Below are 22,213 nucleotides of genomic sequence, written 5' to 3'. Positions count from 1 at the left end.
TATCATATCAAAACATAAGAGAAAAATATTAACATAGGTAAAGAAAATGCCATCTAAGATTTTATAAAACAAAACTTTATAATAAATCATGCTTAAAGAGAAGATGCAGAACAAATGCAACTCACTTCCAAGAGCTTCTTCATCAGATCGAAGCATCCCCAATATGAGAATTAGTCCCAACTTGAGACATTCATACCTTTTCATGCTACCATTTCAACTGGTGCGCACAACAACTGCCATCGTCCATCATCTGTAGCTTTTCCATATTCATCTGCCACAAGTAATAAAAAAATGTGAAGTTAAACAATCAATAATTGAATATAAATGTTGAGTTATAATCTTCTAGTAATAAGTAACTTCAAGGAGATACCCTCTACTTCTGTTGTTGGTGCAATTGTGGTGGTTCGATGTTGGCGGCAGATAAAGGAAGAGGGAACGCCGCTTTATGGTGGTGGTTTTTTGTCGCAGGGGAGGAGATCAAAAGCTTTAGGGTTATTTGAAAATGAGATAAAATGCAACATTAGAGTGAAAGAGAGGAGTTTAAGGCATATGCACTATTATAAATGGAGACGATGATGGTGGTGAAGTTCTCTTGCAGGTGGTGTGGTCCGATAATGATGGTTGGTTTTGAAGGTTACGGTGTCTAGTGTTTCTATGATTTTGGAGAGAAAAATTGAGTGGTAGTGAAAGCCATGGTATGACGGTGGATGTTGGACACATTAAAGGCCGCTAGGGTTTCAAAAAGTTCTAATGTTGCAAGGGTGGTGCGACATTGAAGACTGGGTGGTGCTGCGATTGTGGTGGCTCTAGTGGCAGAGAAAGGTCGATGGAACACCACGAAGTGGTGTAGGCTTGTTGCAGCAGGGGGGGAGATTAGGGTTTTCTGATAATGAGAGAAAATGCAAAATTAGATAGACAAATAGAGGTGTTTGGAACGACATAAGTGTGTTTCATCTATTGTATCGTACATACTCAAATGATAAGCTTAAGAAGATTGTACATTATGTTATAATATGGGTACCTCTTAAAATTCAATTCAAGAAATGTCTAATATACTTAATAATATAGTTAAGATATATATATATATATATATATATATATATATATATATATATATATATATATATATATATATATATATATATATATATATATATATATATATATATTAACCATTATTAATTTCGTCCTTTCATGTTTTCATGCTTTGTAACCGGTTAGCCCTAAGCAACCGATAATCGTAGATCATGTGGCTGTAAATATATGATGTGACTTTAAATTGGGTGAAATGGCTTTAAAAATATGATGTGCGTCTGATTTCTTCTTCACGAAAATAACATCTCGTTCTTCTGCTTCTTCTTTTCAGTTCATTATGCATCTCAAATGAGTGATCCATCATATGGATCTTTTTCTTCCTCAACTTCAAGCTATGAAATCAAAAGTGTAAATGTGGTGAACAACCAACGATATGGACTTTAATGACAACCCATGTCGACATTTCATTCGGTGTCTAATTCTCTGGTATGTGAAATTCATTTAAAACTGATGTTGTTTCTATAATGTTTACTCAAATACTTCACTTTTCTATAGGATCCTTCAAAAGACTGTAAACATTTTTGTAGATGGATGATGAATTACTATTAACCGGTACAAGAATAGAATTAATGAGTTATAAAAGGAGAACATGGATTTGTACCAGGATAATATGATCATGTCCAACAAGACTATGGAATTGGAGAATAAAAACAAGGGTTGTAGAAGAAAGTAATGAAACTTAAGGTGATTGACAAAATGAAAAGGACTGATATAGGCATGGTTAAAATAATGTTGTTTGCTATTGTTCTGGTTTGAATGTTCATCTGTTAGGAAATTAAGAGACACTTTCATAATATCGCCCTTTTTATGTAACTTTGTTCTTGTTTATGTAAAATTGCATTTTATAGCTTTTTCTATAACTTTTCTCTTGTTATGGATGTTGACTTGCACCAAAAGTTGGTGCTTTTGTTTTAATTATTGTAAATCTATCATCCATGTTGTTGCTTTATTTATGGTTTGACGTATTTGACGGTTTTGCCATTGGTGATGGTTTGGGTCTTTAGCATACCAGACTGTTAACAACCAACATAAAAGAAACATACTAAAACAGACTGATGAGGATTCTTACCTGATGCAACTTCAAGAAACCATAAGAAACAAGCCATATATGTTGGTGATGAAGTCAATTCAAACTATCAATTTGAGGATCAAATGTGTAATGAAAAATACACAGGAGTTATTTTTTTAATACCAATTAAGGCATTGAACTTCTGCTTATATTTCTTTAAGCATAACAACAATTAGTAGCATTTTTTATAACAACAAATTTGTAATGAAGAATAACCATACGATTTTTTTTTATTTTTTATTTTTTATTTTATGAAATACTAATTAAGGCAATGAACTTCTGCTTACATTTCTTTAACCATATCAGAGAAGCTGTCAACAAATTGAATTCACAGAATTGCATCATAGGTCCTCCCTCTTCCCTTCGATTTCAGTCCTACGTACTTCTTCCTCAAAATTATCAAACATGGTTATAACTTCATTTTCCATTGATGAATCAAAGATTTCATCAATAAATGACCTTCCTCCTCTACCATTACTTATACATGCAAATGATCCTCTTCCATGTCTTTCCCCATTTGGTCCTCTTCCACCTCTTTCCCCAAAAGGTCCACTGTCTCCATATCAACTTCATCTTCAGTATTTGTAGTTTAAGCCACAATTGTTTGTTAAAGCTTCATTAGAGAATCAATGCAAACAACAAAATAACAAAATCAAACATACTAACTATATTATGCACGACAACGAACCTGGATTGAAGTCGATTGCAAGTTGACGAAGTTGGATTTAAGCCGATTGCAAGTTGACGAAGTCGTATTAACATTGATTTTACCGCTCAATTCCACAACGCTTTCCCTCTTTCACATGAAAAACTCTTTTTTTATGTAATCACACTTATTGAAGGTTAAAGAAGCGTGGATCTACTGAAGGTTAATCCACGTCGACTAATGGACAACTGGTAGCCTAGGGTTACCAAATAATTTAGGTGTATTTAGACGGTTTGGAAATTAATAATGGCTAAAATGTACAAAAAAATTATATAAAGGTTTTTTTAAACACTAACATATAATACATTGGGTTTTTATGTGGTTTTCCCATAAATAAATCTCTAATCCTAATAAAAACCTCTCCTAGAATCCACTTGTCCAACTCTTAGACTACAAATCTGCCACGTGGCAATACAAGAGGCAATGGACTAAAATTTTTTCCGCCCATGTACATGTACACGTTCCTTCAATTCGTCAATCCATATCCAAATCAATTTTAAATTTCAAAATTTCATATTCCATATTCAAGATTGAAGATCCTGTATCCCTTAAAATCAGGAAGCCAAATTGATGCTGATCAATTATCTACCAATCTTCCGATTCAAAGATACCTTAATAAATCCCTGAAAATCAGGTTCAAAATAAATGCATATACATATATCAGTTCCTATAATCCTTTTTACTTCCACAGAGTATTATTTTTCAAACAACTTTGACGACATTCTTTCAGAGCTCTGATGACTTCCATGGAACAGGAGAAACTAAGAACAATCAATGATAATAATAAAAGGTTTGTGCTTCTATACTTCCCTGTCTTTCTGTTGCAACTCATTTATATAATTTTTTTTTATAAAGTTTTGTGCTTTATTTCGATTGCAACTCATTTCTATAATCTTTTTATAAATCTTTAATTTACATGTATATATTTCTATGCATTCGCCTATGATTAATTTACAGTCAATGCAATTATATGTATGTTTCTGATTAATTTACATGCTTTATTTCTAATTCATCATTTGAATATTTCTGAAAAAAAAGTATTAAATAGATAGGTCTTATATAAATATGTTGTTATTTCTTCGATTAAACACTATACATCATTTGATTCTTTTATATCGTTTTTAATTAATATGATTAATTTACATGATTAATTTTCTCTATGTTTCTGTATGATTGGAAGATAAATTCAAGAAACAGTTTCACATATATTCTGTTTAGTCCTCCATATTTTCTGTTATTATTAATTTGTTTATGTTTTTATTCATCTGGTAAAAGTTTTTCATAAATACTCTCTGTTTAAAATAACTTTTCAGAATATTACCCATCTATTTACTCATCTACTTTTGATTGATAGTAAAATTACACATAATTGAAAGTATGGATCCTGTTTTATATTTCAATTCTTTTGAACAGGGATCTATTTTACTTAGATTTTCTTAAAATGTTAAAGTCTAATTATCATAATATAGCATCATACTTTTTCTTATCATCTGGTAAAATTACACATCATCTGGTAAAAGTTTTTCATAAATACTCTCTGTTTAAAATAACTTTTCAGAATATTACCCATCTATTTACTCATCAACTTTTGATTGATGATAAAATTACACATCATTGAAAGTATGGATCCTGTTTTATATTTCAATTATTTTGAACAGGGATCTATTTTACTTAGATTATCTTAATAAAAACCTTTCCTAGAATCCACTTGTCCAACTCTTAGACTACAAATCTGCCACGTGGCAATACAAGAGGCAATAGACTAAAAAATTTCCCGCCCATTTATAAATATTTGTTTATGTGAATCAATTAACACAATTTTATGTAATTTATATTTTAAACTACAATCCGTAAATATTGTGAAAAAATTAGAAAAGTAAAATGTCATAAAAAAATCGAAATTACATTCATTAAATTATTTTAAAACTACATTGTTATTACTATGCATATCTCTAAATATATAATCAACCATTTCCCGTGCTTTTTAAAAAAAAAATTATGTTAATCAATTATCACAATTTTATCCCGCCCAAATACACATTTACTCAATCCATATTGAGTAAATGTCATATTCTATATTCCATACTGAAAATTATGTATTCCTTATATTCAGCAGCCGAAATAAATGCTGATCAATTTTTATATGTAGATCAACTTGCCAAAATTACAGTTAACGATTTTCAATTATGTTGATATGGTCTATAAATATCTTTCAAATTTCCAATTCAAATATATCGTGAATCACTGAAAAGCAGGTTCAACATAAATGCATATTCATATTTTAATAATTAATAATAATAATTAGTAATTAATAATTATCAGTTCCAAAATTACAGTTAACGATTTTCAATTATGTTGATTCGGTATTGCTTATATTCAGCAGCTGAAATTAATGCTGATCAATTTTCCAATTCAAATATACCGTGAATCACTGAAAATCAGGTTCAAATATACCGTGAATCACTCAAAATCAGTTCCTAAAATCGGTTTTAATTGCATAGACTATTATACTTCAAACAACTTTGAAAACATTCTCTCTGTTTTCTAATGACTTTCATGGAACAGGCAAAACTAACAACAGTCGAATATGATAACAACATAAGGTTTGTGCTTTATTTCGATTGCAACTCATTTATATAGTCTTTTTAGTTATCTTTAATTTACATGTCTATATTTCTCTATATTCCTCTATGATTAATTTACAGTCAGCAAAATGATGTGTATGTTTCTTATTCATCATTTGAATGTTTCTGAAAAAAATATATTAAATAGATAGGGTCTTATATAAGTATGTTGTTATTTTTTCGATTAAACACTATACATGATTTGATACTTTTATATCGTTTTTTAGTTATGATTAATTTACATGTCTAATTTTCTCTATGTTTCTGTATGATTGGAAGATACAGTCAAGAAACAGTTTCACATATATTCCGTTTAGTCCTCCATCTTTTCTGTTATTATTCATTTGTTTATGTTTTTATTCATCTGGTAAAGTTTTTCATAGATACTCTTTGTTTAAAATAACTTTTCAGAATATTACCCAGTTATTTAGTCATCTATTTTTGATTGATGGTAAAATTACACATCAAAGATAGTATGGATCCTGTTTTATATTTCAATTCTTTTGAACAGTGATCTATTTTACTCAAATTTTCTTAAAATGTTAAATTCTCATTATCATAATATAGCATCATACTTTTCTTATGTAAAACTCTTATAAAAGAAAGGATAGTTTTTTAACCTTCTTTTCTATAAGGGTGGATCATCTGCTACAAAAAAAAAATTAAAGGGAAAAATAGTAATTTTGTCCTTTAATGTCTTTTACGAAATCCAAAACCATAAAATCCAACTACAATGCTTTTTTTTCCTGTTTTTATTCGTTTTTTTAATGTTTTATTTTTTCTATTTTTTTTAAATTTGTACATTTTTAGCTTTTCACATATACTTTTGTTATGTAAAACTCTTATAACAGAAGTTCACTTTTTTAACCTTTTTTATTATAAGGGTGGATGGTATGCTGCAAACAAATGGTTAAAGGGAAACAGGGCAATTTTTAACTATCATTGCTCTTACCAAATCCTTAATCGTACTATCCAACTACAATGCTCTTTTTTTTTTCCTGTTTTTATTCGTTTTTTAAAGTTTTTATTTTTTTTTATTTTTTATTCACTTAGACCATTTTGACCTTTTTCACATACATTTTGTTTAGTCATCCATCTTTTCTTTTTATTCATTTGTTTGTGTTTTAATTCATCTGGTAAAAGTTATATAACAGATGTCTACAATCGTCGTCGTATATTACAATCTACAGATAACCATACAGCCGTTACTTCAAACAAGGAAAATATAAACTCAACCAACTCATGTGTATATCAACATACACGTATTCAACCTCCTTCAACAAATAAATATGTTACAACATACTTATCAACAGTTTCAAATGGTATGCATTTCTATATACAAAAATTTAAAAATATATGCTTCAAATTTATATAACCCATAACAATTCCTAATGTTCTAATCTGTATTTTTATTTTATCAAACAATTATATTTTCAACAGTAACGTTCAAACACCGCTATCTATTTACAAAGATAATTCAGTGTTTCACATTGGCAAGACATCCACCAATCCCTCGACAATAATTCATACTTCTCCTTCAACAAATATAAATGTTAGAACTCCATTTTCTAACATTTCAAATGGTAAGCATTTCTAAATACGCGAATTTATAAATATATGATTCACATTTATATTAATCATAACAACTATTGACTTTGTAATTTCTATTTTTATTTTTTACAGGCAATTATATTTTCAATAATAACTTTCGAACACCACTATCTATTAAGAAAGATAATTTGGTGTTTGGTAATACCACGATATCCAGCAATCGTTCGACAATAATCCAAAATTCTTCATCAATCAAGTTACCAAGAGGAAAACATCATCTAAAAAGGAAGACTCCACATATATCCTCTATACATGTTTTTGACTTGACATTAGATGAAAAAATTAATGATGATCATATTGTTCAAGATATTTTCCATGGTATATCAAAAGGTGATCATAATTCTAATTTTTTTAATATTCTTAATTTTTTTTAATTATATATTTTTTTTTGCATTGAATAGAATACTTGGATCATGGAGACAAAACTGTTACATGTCAGCTTTGTTATGCAAAATTATGGATAGATGAATCGCTTAGAGGGCAAAAGGCAATACATCTTATTCACTATATTGTGGTTACGGCAAAGTTGAGCTACCACCCTTAAAAGAAGCACCGTCATCTTACCAAAATCTTTACAAATCAGTAGATTGAAAAAGCAAACACTTTATGAAGAACATTCGACGTTACAATTCAATGTTTTCATTTACATCGATGGGAGGAAAAGTTGATTCATCCATCAACAAAGGCAACGCACCATACATATTCAAACTTAGCGGTCAAAACTATCATAGTATGGGAAGTCTTTTACCTACACCTAGATCAAGACCAAAATTTTGTCAATTATACATATATGATACCGAAAATGAAATTTCAAATAGATCGACAAGTATTGGGTATATTTTTACAATTTCCTATTCTTTAATAAATCAATTTATTTCTTTTAATTTTTTTAATAGCATTAAATATGTTTTATAATATTTTCAGTGGACCGACAAGCGCTTCTACATCAACTTCAATATCATATGATCTCCAGATTATCGAATTTTTGAAGGTTATGTTAGATTCAAACAATGCGTTGGTCAAGTCTTATAGGATGGTAAGAGACGGTCTTCACGAAAACCCTGGTGCTAATTTGAAGTTAAGATTAATCGGAAAAAGAGAACAAGATGGAAGGACATATAACTTACCAACTTCTTCGGAGGTAGCCGCTTTAATTGTCGGTGACATTTCTGATTCAGTTGAAAAAAGAGACATCGTTGTTCAAACCTCATCAGGATTACTTCAACGTATCAGTGAATTACATCCTTCTTACCTTGCTCTTCAATATCCATTACTATTTCCATATGGTGATGATGGTTACAGAGTTGGCATCCTTCATAGAGGTATTACATCTTCAAGTAATAGCAAGCGCCCGACCTGTACAATGAGAGAATTTTTCGCTTACATAATTCAAGATAGAGATAAATCGTTCTCACTACTTCTCAATGAAAAAAGGTTGTTCCAACAATTTTTGGTTGATGGTTATACAATGATTGAAAGTGAGAGATTATTTTTTATACGTAAGCAACAAAAAATTCTTAGATGTGAGTCTTATGAGAAATTGCGTAATCACCAAGCACTCGGGAGTACAGATATATCGAACGTCGGGCAACGTGTGATCTTACCTTCTTCATTTACCGGTGGTGCACGCTATATGATGCAAAACTATTTGGATGCCATGTCGCTTTGTAAATGGTTTGGATATCCTGATTTCTTCATAACCTTTACATGTAATCTAAAATGGCCAGAAGTTCAAAGGTTTCTTAAGGACACCCCACTTCATCAAGAAGATAGACCGGATATATTATGTAAGTTATTTAAGATCAAGCTGGATGCATTTATTAAAGATTTAAGGGAAAATAAAATTTTTGGCACGGTCCAATCAGGTATTTAAATTTATAGTTTAATATATAAATATAATAATTATCATTTATATTTTTCCTATAGTTATCTAAATTATGTTTTTTTATTATGTATGTATACATACATACACACACAAATTGTTTAATTGCTAACTTCTATCCTATTTGTATAATATTATGTGTAGTTATTTATACAATTGAATTTCAAAAAAGAGGTTTGCCCCATAGTCATATATGTCTTTTTATGCATGCTGACTGCAAGCTTCCTACAGTTGAATATATCGACCCGTATATTTCTGCTGAGATTCCAAATATCAATGAAGATCCAGAATTGTATTCACTTGTGAAAGAGTTCATGATCCATGGTCCATGTGGAGCTGAAAATTTCAATTTCCCATGCATGGTAGACAGAAAGTGTTCTAAAAACTTTCCAAAGCAATTCTGTAATCATACTTCAGTTGATTCAAACGGTTTTCCCTTATATAGGAGAAGAAATGATGGAAATACGGTTGAAAAATCTGGGGTCCAGTTAGACAACAGAAATGTTGTTCCATACAATAAATATCTTTTGAATAGATATCAGGCACACATTAATGTTGAATGGTGAAATCAAGGATCTTCGATAAAGTATTTATTTAAATATATAAACAAGGGTCCTGATAGGGCTACTTTTACTATGGTGCAAAACAATAATGATTCTGATAACAACGATGCAGTGGATGAAATCAAAGAATACTATGATTGTAGATATATATCTGCATGTGAGGATTTTTAAATATGATGTTCATTATAGGTATCCTGCTGTGATCAGACTACCGTTTCATCTTCCTGGACAACAACAAGTTGTATATGAGGCAGACGATGATATTGAAGATGTTCTTGACCGGCCTTCAGTTGCTTCTTCAATGTTTACATCTTGGATGAAGTGTAATGAAATCAATGCAGAAGCACGAAAACTTACTTATGTTGAATTTCCTACAAAGTTTGTTTGGAAACCTAAACTTCTAATTTGGAAGCCAAGGAAAGTTGGATATTCAATTGGTAGAATTCACTCGGTTTCACCTAAACTTGGCGAAGCGTATTTCTTAAGAATTCTTTTAAATAAAGTGAAAGGTCCAAAATCATTTGAAGAAATTCGCACAGTCAATGGTGAAATATGTTCTTCTTTTAAAGATGCATGCTATAATCTAGGCCTATTGGATGATGACAAAGAATACATCGACGCAATTAAGGAAGCAAGTCTTTCTGGATCTGGTTATTATCTACGGTTTTTATTTGCTACGATGCTATTGTCCAATAGTTTGTGTAAACCGGAGACTGTGTGGGAAAACACATGGGAATATCTGTCAGATGGAATTCTTTATACTCAACAACAGATATTAAAGTCTCCAGGTATTATATGTTTATTTCATTATTATTAAATCTTTATCATATAAATTTCAAATATACGATTAATTACATTTTACTTTCATTTATTATGTTTTTTAATTGGTTGTAACTAATATAACATTATTCATACATGTTTATCACTAAACGAAGATCAAATTAAAAACTTGACTTTGTTTGAGATAGAACAAATTTTACTCCGAAACAACACCAGTCTGAAGAACTATAGAAAGATGCCTTACCCTGATGCTGATTCGATTTCATCTTCAAACAATCGTCTGATAACTGAGGAGGTAGATTATGACATACCAAATTTAAAGAATGAGTTTGATCATCTTTTTGTTTCATTAACAAATGAGTAACGCAACATTTTCCTTGATATCATGACTACGGTTAAAGATAATAAGGAAGGTGTATTCTTTATTTATGGTTATGGTGGAACAGGTAAGACATTTCTTTGGAAGACAATTTCTGCAGCAATTAGATCCGAAGGTGAGATTGTTTTAAATGTAGCTTCAAGTGGGATTGCTTCATTATTATTGACTGGAGGCAGGACATCACACTCTAGGTTTATAATACCCATTAATCTTACCGAGGATTCTTATTGTAGAATAAATCCAGATAGTGATCTTGCCAATTTAGTAAGAAAAACCTCATTGATCATTTTGGATGAAGCACCTATGGTACACAAGCATGCATTTGAAGCTTTAGATCGAACTTTGAAGGATATATTAAAGCGTTTCAATCCTACGAACTCGAATACTCCATTTGGAGGGAAAGTGGTTGTTTTTGGAGGTGATTTCAGACAAATTTTGCATGTTGTTCCGGGTGGCAGTAGACAAAACATTGTTAATGCTTCTTTAAGTTCTTCATATTTATGGCAACAATGCAAAGTTCATAAATTAACAAAAAACATGAGGTTAACTGTTGGAAGCGATCCATCTGCTGTTGAGAAAATAAGGGGTTTTTCAAACTGGCTTTTGGACATAGAAGAAGGTAATCTTGGTGGTCTGAATGATGGTGAAGCAATTGTTGATATTCCACAAGATATTCTCATTAATGATCCATGTGATTCTATAGGTTCATTAATCAAGTTTGTATATCCTTCAATTCTGGAAAACTTCAACATTGCTGGTTATTTTCAAGAAAGAGCAATACTTGCTCCCAAAAATGAAGTTGTCCAAGAAATAAATGATCGTTTGCTAAAATTGATTCCAAGAGAGCAAAAAGAATATTTAAGTTCAGATAGCCTCTGCCAATCCGAGTTTGTTCATAATCAGTTTGATGCAAATTTATACTCACCTGATGTTTTAAATGGTCTTAAAGTATCAGGTCTGCCAAACCATAAGCTCATTTTAAAAGTCGGTGTTCCAGTTATGCTATTGAGAAACATTGATCAGAAAAATGGCTTATGCAATGGCACTAGACTACAAGTAAAATCTTTGGGCAAACGTGTTATTGAGGCGGTTATCATATCTGGAAGTAATATTGGAAACATGACTTTTATTCCAAGAATGTCTTTAACTCCTTCTGAAGATAAGATCCCGTTTAAATTCCAAAGAAGACAATTTCCATTGGCTGTATGTTTTGCAATGACAATTAATAAGAGCCAATGACAGTCTTTGTCGAAGGTTGGTCTGTTTCTCAAAGAGCCCGTTTTTACACATGGCCAATTGTACGTTGCTTTATCCAGAGTTCAAAGTAGAGAGGGATTAAAATTGTTAATTTTAGATAAGAGTGGTAGACTAACAAATAAAACATCAAATGTTGTGTATAAAGAAGTTTTTAGATTTTTATAAAAACTTTGTACAATTTATTTTATATATCAATTTTTGTTTCTATTTTATTTAATTTTTGATTCAATTATACAAAAATGATAAATTTCTAACATATCTACAAACACAAACTGTCGATTGAATATTCATAACACTATATTTTTGTAATTTTAACGAATCATTATATCATTATCAAATTACTGATAAAACATCTATATTTATTACTTATTAAAAAAATTATTATCATTCCTCAATTAACAAATATTACTTTAAATAAAACTAATTTTATTTTTTTCATCCGTATATCCACGGGTTATAACCTAGTAAATAAATAAATAAATAAACTACCAAAGTTCAAAGAATGTTCTGAAATGCCTTCAAACATAGTCGAATTCGTATGGCCCATCTGGCTATTGGGCTGTATGAAAATATATTTAGCGGCCTTCAATCAATAACGCAAAGAGGATGAAAATACTGACTAATATTAATAATAATAATGCCCAAAACGCATAATACGATGGAATGTTTTGTAGGTAATTTAATGGATAATCCAACGATAATGGTATTTCAATTTGACAATCAATAGATATGCACTCAACAACCATTGAATTGCCCAATTAAAAAAACATTTTTTTAATATGTTTCGATTGAACCTTATAGTTCTATAAATTAAATTTTAAAGTTGTATAAAAAATTCCATATATTTTGAATGTCCACTATTCTCATCTTAATAGTCTATACAAACTCTTAACTATTCAAGCACTACTATTTGATGTTGATTCTAGAGCGTGTTCGGTAAAACTAGCTCCTAGCAGGTAGCTTGTAGCAGGTAGCGGGTAGCTAGTAGCTTGTAGCGTTTTGCTAACGCTACATGAAGTAGCATTTGGATTTGAAGCGTTTTGATTAAACTAAACGCTAGAAGCTTGTAGTGCCAAACGAGACTTTCTGTTTTAAACGGAGCGTTTTGTCAAACGCTAGAAGCTAGAAGCTCTCAAACGCTCCGTGCCGAACACGCCCCTAATTGTCAATAAACATGTTATTATTTAAGATTCTCAATTTTCGATTTATCCAATAAATCAGAAAATACTCGTTTTATACTTATTTCCAAAATTCCATGATCTATTTCTTTCCCAAACATGAATCTTTCATTCATTTGGCTCCTACGTACGTTCAATATGTGAATTATCAATATCTTTATTAGTATTGTAATGAAGCCATACTCTATTCTTTTATCATATTCTAAACTAAAATCAAAATATATAAAAAAAAATCATGCCAAAATATTTCCTGACCAAATGAAAAATATATGTAATTGTCAAAAATTTATTCATTTGGCTCCTACGTACGTTCAATATGTGAATTATCATATCTTTATTAGTATTGTAATGAAGCCATATTCTATTCTTTTATCATATTCTAAACTAAAATCAAAATATATAAAAAAAATCATGCCAAAATATTTCCAGGATTCTTCTGACCAAATGAAAAATATATGTAATTTTCAAAAATTTTGTTTACTTTTTTTTGTTTATTCATTATCATTTCCACTTATTATGCCTCTACAAGAAAATGATACATCATACCTAAAAGGTGATAAATCTCTTAATCTAAACAGTGAGTATGTGCTGAATCCAAAGTGGGGCACCATCGGATAAACGCATTCATCTGTTGTGGATGCTTCCAATAATAGGGGCCCCATTGAGCCTTTGCACTAATTCAACTGGATTTTTTTTTCCTTCTCCCGTAAAATGGATTGGTTTTAAAAAATGTTTTGACTTAGTTTTTTAGGATAAAATATCAAAAAGCCAATAAGTCACCAAAAAACCAAGATTTTATGACCTTTTGAAACTCTTTTTTTTTGCCTAGCCAAAAAGTCATTTGAAAATGTCTTTTGAACAACCCAAATACTTTTTTAGCTTATTGGGTTTCGAAAAGTCAATAAGCTAATAAGTCTTTGAGAAGCATTTCCAAACACCCACTAAATGGTTGCATCAGACCTTACAAAGGATTAGCCAAATATAATTCTTTTCCAAGACCGTCGATTTCTAATTCATCATAACAATTAATCAAGGAGTGTTGTTGAGTATGCTGTCGCTTTTTCTGAGAAGATGAAATTAGTCTCTTATTTGGTCCATACTGAGCTATCCAAGATTGAGAAATTCGGTAATGCAGTACCAACAGACTATGGTCCAACGGTGAAGTTAGCAACTACTTTGAAAGCAGCCATATGGGCAGCTAAGAATATGGAACTCCAGATTAGGGAGAAGAATCCGGAAAAGACTAGGACCGGAGATAAAAGGAAGTTTGAGGGATCTTCCAAATCCAATAAGAAGAGGACGTTTTCTAAGTTTAGCCCCAATAATAAGAAGGATGGGGGTAACAATGAGGTGAAGTGGTGGTGACCTGCTTCAAGTGTGGAAAAACGTGTCACTATGCTAACGAGTGTACATCCAATAAGAAAGTGTGTTTTGAGTGTTGAGGAGAAGGGCATTTTAAGAATGACTGTCGAATGAAGAAAGAAGATGCAAAGCCAAACGTACAGCTGACACCAAAGGCACGAGCATTTCCAGATGACTCTCAAGTAACAAAAGACGAAGCATATGTCGCTTCAGGTATATTTCTAGTAAATGATTTGCCTGCCAATATTTTATTTGATTCGGGAGCAAACTACTCCTTTATTTCTCATAAATTTGGTAGAAAACCTACAATGCCTCTACGCAAACTAGAAATTGCCTTGTTATTAGAAGTTACTTGTGGTAAGATTGTACATGTTAGTGATTGTATGAGAAACATCGTCATTGACTTGAATATAAATAAGTTTCATGAAGAATTATTGCCCATTCAGCCAAATTGTTTCGATGTAGTGTAAAGTCGGAGACTTGGTATTGCTCAAAGTCTCTCACTGGAAGAGACTTATCAGATTTGGAAAATGTGGAAAGCTGAGTCCAAGGTTTATTGCACCGTTCAAAGTGATTTAGAGAATTGGGAACCAAGTTTACTTGCTGTAGTTGCAAGCTAAACTAGAAGGTATCCATAACACCTTTCTTGTTTGTTACTTGAGAAAATTCTTGGGAAAAGTTCCCAATATGATACTACTTTCGGAATTAAGACTTGGTAAAATGTTCAAAAGGCCAATAAGTCACCAAAAAGCCAAGATTTTATGAATTTTTGAAACTCCCCTTATTTGCCAAGCCAAAAAGTCATTTGAAAAAGCCTTTTGAACAACCCAAACACTCTTTTAACTTACTGGATTTTTCAAAAGCTAATAAGCTAATGAGTCAATTTGAGACACACTCCCAAACACCCTCTAAATGGCCACATCAGACCTTAAAATGGATTTGCCCAATATAATTCTTTTCCAAGACCATCAATTTTTAATTCATCCTAACACTTAATCAATCCGAACAATTTGATCAACAATCATGGAACAAATGATACTTGGTGAAAAGACTTAGATTTCAATCGTCGAACAATTTGATTTAAGGGACATAATTTCAAATGAAGTTAATGAAACATAAAAATTGGTGAAAGACTTGGTTTTCAACTAACATGGGCCGAATCAGATTGAGAAGTTAGTGACTGAACAAGCTATGCAGAGGAATAATTAATGATTTTTTTTACTATTAATATCAGGGGAACAATGGTGCTGGTGAGAAAAGAAATGCAGATTAGCTAAAAAGAATCAAATGATCCCGCCAAATTAACTTTTTTGGTATTTAGTACACATATTTATCGGACTTGAGTAAAACCAATCTTTGAAAATTATGGGACTACTCTTTTGTTTTTAGGAGTTGATCCATACACACTAGTTTTTCTTTATACACTACAATTTATGTTTTAAAATATTGTATTATACAATCATGTAAAGCATAAATTGTTGTCTATGGAAAAAAATTGTTGTGTACGAATCACTTTCCTTTGTCTTTTGTTGTTTTCCTTAGTTTAACCAATGAAAAGAAAAGACAGTGAAGGAAAATAGGAGTGAAAAGGAAAGGAGGGGAATAGAAATATATATTGTATTATCTTGTTCCCACATTCAATAAAAAAAGGGAATCAGGAGAGGCTGGAGTCGTCTAACGATGGAGAACACATCATACATAAGAGGTCTTGAAAAAATCATGGTTATGGAGGCTTTGTTATCTTTTTATATTTAGGTTGGAGGTTAAAAATTCGTAAAATGGAAAAATCTTCTATTTGTAGTGAATTATTTTATGTTCAAATTCTCAATTTTGGGAGGAAACATAGGAATGAATATTATTAAAAAAAATATTTATTTCTCTTCTTTCCACTTCTTTCTAAAAAATAAGGAACATTATTGTTTCCACTTTACTTTCCACTTCTGTTCATTTCCTTCCTAAGTAAATGACTTAAGAACACAGAGTTCATACAACTTCGAATTTATCGATGCTAGAAATAAGGAACATGATTGTTTCCACTTTATTTTCCACTTCTATTCATTTCCTTCCTAAAAAAATGACTTAAGAACACAAAGTTCTTACAACTTCGATTTTATGGATGCTAATTGGAGATCCGGTGGTTTGATTAACTTGTGGAAAAACAAAATATTTCAAGAAAAAGAAAGGCATTAAAGGGAAAAGATTTTTGGTTATAAAAGTAGGCTTAGTTGTTGGGATTGATAACAATTTCATAATGGTAAACATATACACAACTTAACACATAGATGACAAAATAATACTCCTAGATAATCTCCTCATACTGAAATGTTCTTTACCAGTATTTGGATATTCATTGTAGACTTTAATGAGATGCGTGAATCGTATAACATGTTCAATTCGTCTAGCTCAAATATCTTCGATGAATTTATCCGTGAATCTAATGTCCATGAATTTCTAATGGGTAGTCGAAAATACACATGATTGAGTGATGATGGTGTTAAATTAATCAAATTAGATAGATTCCTAGTTTGCCTTAAATTGGTAGACATGTGACTTTTTGTGGCAGTTTTGACACTTCATATAAATATTATAGTAGTTTCCCGATTGTTCTATCCACTAAAAACAACATTTCTGGACCACCAAATTTTTTATTCTATTTTTTTGGGAAACGGAGAAATATATAAAATAAAAGGAATCATGCTTTGCAAGAAACTACAACAGAGGAAAACAAGGTACAATATTTACAAATACCAGAAACTAGATGATAAGGGATTACAACACCATTGCACATAACTTGTGACCCCATCCCCACCACTATATTTACACCAAGTGAACGATAATGAGATAACATTGTCGGCCACCATAGTAAGGGAGGAGATGATTTTTTTAATGACCTTGTTATTACTCGCCGCCCATATACTACATATAAAAGAGTAAAATACTGAATTAAAATGTCCCCTTTCCTAGGACAGTTTCTCCAACATGCAACAAATCCAAGAAATTGTATAACCTAGAAAATTATTGATGTGAAAGACCACACCATTTCATTATCCAAACTCGAGCTATAGAATTTGTCACACCCCTTGTCAGCGGCGGGAACGCCAGGTTGTGCGATGTTAGGATGTTGGATTTTGGGCCAAAGACATACATTGAGTAATACACTAATATATTAAAAAAACGTTGCTATTTATTCATTAAATAAAATATGTTACACAATTGTTCGAGGTCCAGATAGGTTACGAAAGCAAAGTACAATAGTAAAGCACAAAGACTTCGAGTTGCATCACCGAGGTTACCTCCTCCTTCATCAGGATTCATTCTATTGAGAATAGATGTGGTTTTTGAAAGGTCAACATAATGTTGGTGAGTCCACATGTTTTATTATTTTGAAACGTTGTGTGGGTATTTTAGTTATCTTATTTATCCTAAACTCACTTCCTTGAGTTTGTGTGTATTATCACTACTTTATTAGGTTGATTCCTAGTAGTATTCTAAGACAGTTAGTTTTAGTTTAACAAAGTTACGATGAGTTCCTATAATCGAGCTATAATTTTTTATCTTGAAAACCGCGACGCTTTATCGGACGTCGCAAATGTGTTTAGAAAGTTATGCCTGCTTCGACTTGCCGTTAGGTTGTACCTAGCAACCACAGGTGGGAGTGTCAATCTTGTATTGATCTATACATATCTTCGCCACTCACTTAAGATTTAATGATTATAGGTCACGAGCTAGCTGGAAATCTTTCAGCTTGTTGATGAATCGTGTCTCATGTAGCTCTTATTGTGCGGGCCTCCCCTAGTCGGTCGTGTTTTTTATCTCGTTTTGTTCATATGTGCTTACTTATTATATATATATATATATATATATATATATATATATATATATATATATATATATATATATATATATATATATATATATATATATATCGTGTTTTACATAGCCGAGTATTTGGGCAAAGTAACCACTAGGTACTAAGCTTGTCCAAAGGGTGGCTATAATAACGAATAGAGTAGCAGTGTTTCATGGCAACTGGTCAGCGTAACAACTAGGTATGATCTTATCCATCATTGTGATTCAGTATAACAACTAGGCACAATATTAGTTAAAGAGTTTGGGTAGAGTATCTACAAGGCATAATATCATCCGAATGTTATGAGCATAATTATCTAAATACAGTTATTAATAACTACGTATAATTGTAATTTAACATGTTTCCCACCCCCCGAAAAACGTTTGGAAAATGGGGCTGTGAACTCACCTGTGATTTATGAAAATGTTGATGTAGGGTAGAAACCACAAGTCAGCACTTCGAGAGGCGCTCGAGGCAATGCCACGAAGATCGATACTGAGAGAGAAAGAGTGTGAGGGGTGTGGAAAATGATATGCCAAAGCCTGCTATTTATAACAAGTTTTGGAGCGCACACTGCGCTTTTGCGCATGAGCCATAGGGGGTTGCCACATGTCGTCATCTCTATGCGCCACACCATCCCTTATCCAGACGGATCGATTGTCAGAATGTGCGCAGCGTACTGCGCGAGTGCGCGTGACGGTAAAAATCCAACTTTGAAATTCTGCAACTCTCGCTTACGAACTCCATTTTCAACGACTCTTATATATCCGTGTAGGTCTCGTCGTCATATACAACTTTCCTTTCGGTCGTTTTGGCTAGTTTTTACTTTTGTTTATCGACAAGTTTTTATTACCGTTATGATTTTATAAAATTCATAAATCTCTCATACGGATTCCATTTTAGGCGTTCTTTGTCTCATAATTCCTACTTTAAGTAGTACTACGATTGCCTAGTTGGTGACTTTTTTCAAAGGTCAACCATTCTCCTTGTAATTTTCGTTGTTGTAACTTTTTAAGTATGACGAAATTTATTTACTATAAAATTCATATCTCACCCATACTTAGTCGGATTCTTGCGAAATTTATATTTCTGGAATCGCGGTGGGTTAAGGAGTCTAACTATGCGAACCTGCTCTTAAAGTGACGCGACTTTTTGTGCACTCATTTTTGAGCCTAAAGGTTGATGCAATTAAGGACGAAAAATTCAAATATATTAAAATATACAGATGATTATGCGGTTGTCCTTATTACATTTTCACAATCTATCGTTAAATACTAACGGTGATTGATGACGTATTCTTTGGGTTGTCACATCCTCCCCCGTCAAAAACATTTCCGTCCCCAAATTGAACGTGTAGTTGGGGTGTTTTCAAATAAATTGGAATACTTGCTCCTTATTTGATCTTTGCGTTCCCATGTGTATTATGCTCCTCGCTTAGAGTTCCATCGTACCTTGACTAGGGGAATGCGGCCTTGTTTAAGCCCTTTGACTTCGCGATCCATGATCTCGACTGGTTCCTCGACGAAGTTGAGTTTTGTATAAATCAAGATTTCGTTGAGAGGTACAACTAGCGTGTCTTCATAGAGACATTTCTTAAGGTTTGGCACATGGAAAACAATGTATACGCTGTTGAGCTCTTGGGGAAGAGCGTGTCGGTAGGCTACCAGGCCTGTTTTAGCAAGGTTCTCAAAATGTTCTATCTATCTCGGGTTGAGTTTGCCCATCTTTACAAATATTATAACTCCTTTCCAAGGAGATACTCTTAGCATGACTCTATCTCTAACTTGAAATTCAAGTGGTTTTCGTCGAAAGTCGACATATTTCTTTTGACGATCACGAGCCATTCTTAATCGTTCCTTAATTATCGCGATCTTCTCAGTGGTTTTGTGATTAATATCTGGTTCGATTAGCAAAGTGTTCCCTGCATGTTTCTTTGCTAGTTGGGTATCACCGACTTCTGCGCAACATAACGATGAACAAAACTTTCTACCATAAAGTGCTTCAAATGGCACAACCTTTATGCTCGTGCAATAACTATTGTTATAAGAGAACTCAACCAATGGTAGGTGAGTATCCCAATCATCTCTAAAGTCTATCATACATGCTCTGAGCATATCCTTCAAGGTTAGTATGGTCCTTTCGCTTGGACCATATGTCTATGGGTGATAAGCTATGTTCATATCGAGTCGGGTTCCCAATGCTCGCTGCATTGTTTGCCAAAACCAGGATGTAAATCGGCTATCTCTGTCCAAGATAATAGATGTGGATATGCCGTGTAGCCGTACTATCTCCTTGACATAAGTACTGGGTAACTTTCCCATTTTGTGTGTCTCCTCGATGGGTAGGAAATGGGTATACTTAGTCAGATGATCGATTACTACTCAAATCGTGTCATAACCGTTAGGCGTCTTGGACAGTTTTGTGAAGGAGTCCATGGCAACTTGCTCCTACATCCACTTGGGTATTTTGGGTTGTTTTAGTAAACCCGACGATTTTTGGTATTCAGCCATGAACTTAGCGTAGGTCAAGCATTTGCTCATGTAGGTGGTGATTTATGCCTTCATGTTCGGCCACCAATACCTTTTCTTTAATTCAAGAGACATCTTATCAGTTCCTAGGTGAACTGAGTATCTCGTCCTGTGAGCTTCGTCCAGTACTAGGCTCCTGATGTCGCCAAATTTTGGTACCCAGATTCAGTCTATGAAACATAATGTTCCACATTCCTTGAACTCGAATTGTTTCTCCATACATCATAAGCATTCCTCTGCATTATTTTATTCTTTAAGTGCCTCTACTTGTGCTTCTCAGATTTGGATAGGGAGGTTTGATTAAATGGTTAGAGTGAGTGCTTGCCCGAGTGGTATCGAATCTCGCACTTGTAGTTGTTTAGCAGTTCAACCATCTTCGTTGTCTCATATTGAGTTCTTTTTGGTTGAAGATGTGCTGAATGCTTTTAAGGTTGGTGTATATGACATACTTCGTGCCACACAAGTAGTGTTGCCAGATCTTTAAGGTGAAAATTACAGCTCCCTATTCAAAGTCATGGGTGGTGTAATTATTCTCGTGAGTCGTGAGTTGGTGTGAAGCATAAGCGATCACTTTGTCTCTTTGCATAAATACACATCCCATGCCCTGGTGTGATGTGTCGCAATAGAATACGCAGTCTTCGGTTCCTTCTGGAAGTGAAATAATTGGCGCTCTAGACAACATGTGTTTCAATTTCTGAAACACAAATTCTTGTTGTTCTTTCCATTTGAGCTTTGTATCCTTATGTGTGAGTTTTGTGAGGGGTTTGGCTAACTTTGAAAACTTTTCTATAAATCTCCTATAACAGCCTGCCAATCCTAGAAATTGATGCACCACTGTTGGCGTTGTGGGTGCTTCCCAATTATTTATGGTCTTGATCTTGGAAGGGTATCTGGGAATACCTTTGCCGCTGACCATGTGTCCTAGAAAGTGTACTTTCCTAATCCAAAATTCACACTTCGAGGATTTTACGTACAATTTCTCCTTTCTTAAGAACTCCAAGATGATTCAAAGGTGTTGACCGTGTTCTTCCTCTTTTTGTGAGTACATCAATATATCATCGATGAATACGATCCAGAATCTATCGAGGTAGGGTTTACAGACATGGTTCATTAGATCAATGAATACTATTGGGACATTAGTTAGGCCGAAAGGCATAACTAGAAACTCGTAGTGGCCGTAACGAGTTCTAAATGCCATCTTCGGGATGTCTTCTTCTTGTACTTGAAGTTCATGGTACCCTGACCTTAAATTAATCTTTGAGTAAAAGCTGGATCCCTGTAGTTGATCGAATAGATTGTCAATCCTTGGGAGTTGATATCTATTCTTGA

At 32.7% G+C, this 22,213-nt stretch overlaps 2 protein-coding genes across 2 annotated transcripts; both read left to right on the top strand.

The window, feature by feature from the left end:
• Positions 1-324: 324 nt before the first annotated feature.
• On the top strand, positions 325-10,694 carry LOC145121923 (uncharacterized). The gene is made up of 8 exons (XM_079057603.1): positions 325-545; positions 6,935-7,077; positions 7,178-7,423; positions 7,507-7,630; positions 8,030-8,970; positions 9,132-9,474; positions 9,740-10,338; positions 10,486-10,694. Exons 1-8 carry the CDS (start codon positions 325-327, stop codon positions 10,692-10,694), a joined length of 2,826 nt encoding a protein of 941 aa, XP_078913729.1.
• A 21-nt stretch (positions 10,695-10,715) lies between these two features.
• LOC145121922 (uncharacterized) lies at positions 10,716-11,948 on the top strand. The gene has a single exon (XM_079057602.1). The coding sequence runs from the start codon at positions 10,716-10,718 to the stop codon at positions 11,946-11,948; it is 1,233 nt and encodes a 410-aa protein (XP_078913728.1).
• The last annotated feature ends 10,265 nt before the right edge of the window (positions 11,949-22,213 follow it).

Source organism: Lactuca virosa, chromosome 6 (assembly GCF_052849685.1).
Source record: "Lactuca virosa cultivar CGN04683 chromosome 6, Lactuca_virosa_CGN04683_v6, whole genome shotgun sequence".
Classification (NCBI taxonomy): Eukaryota; Viridiplantae; Streptophyta; class Magnoliopsida; order Asterales; family Asteraceae; genus Lactuca; species Lactuca virosa.
The sequence above is the reverse complement of the archived record's forward strand: the minus strand, read 5'-3'. Positions and strand labels throughout refer to the sequence as shown.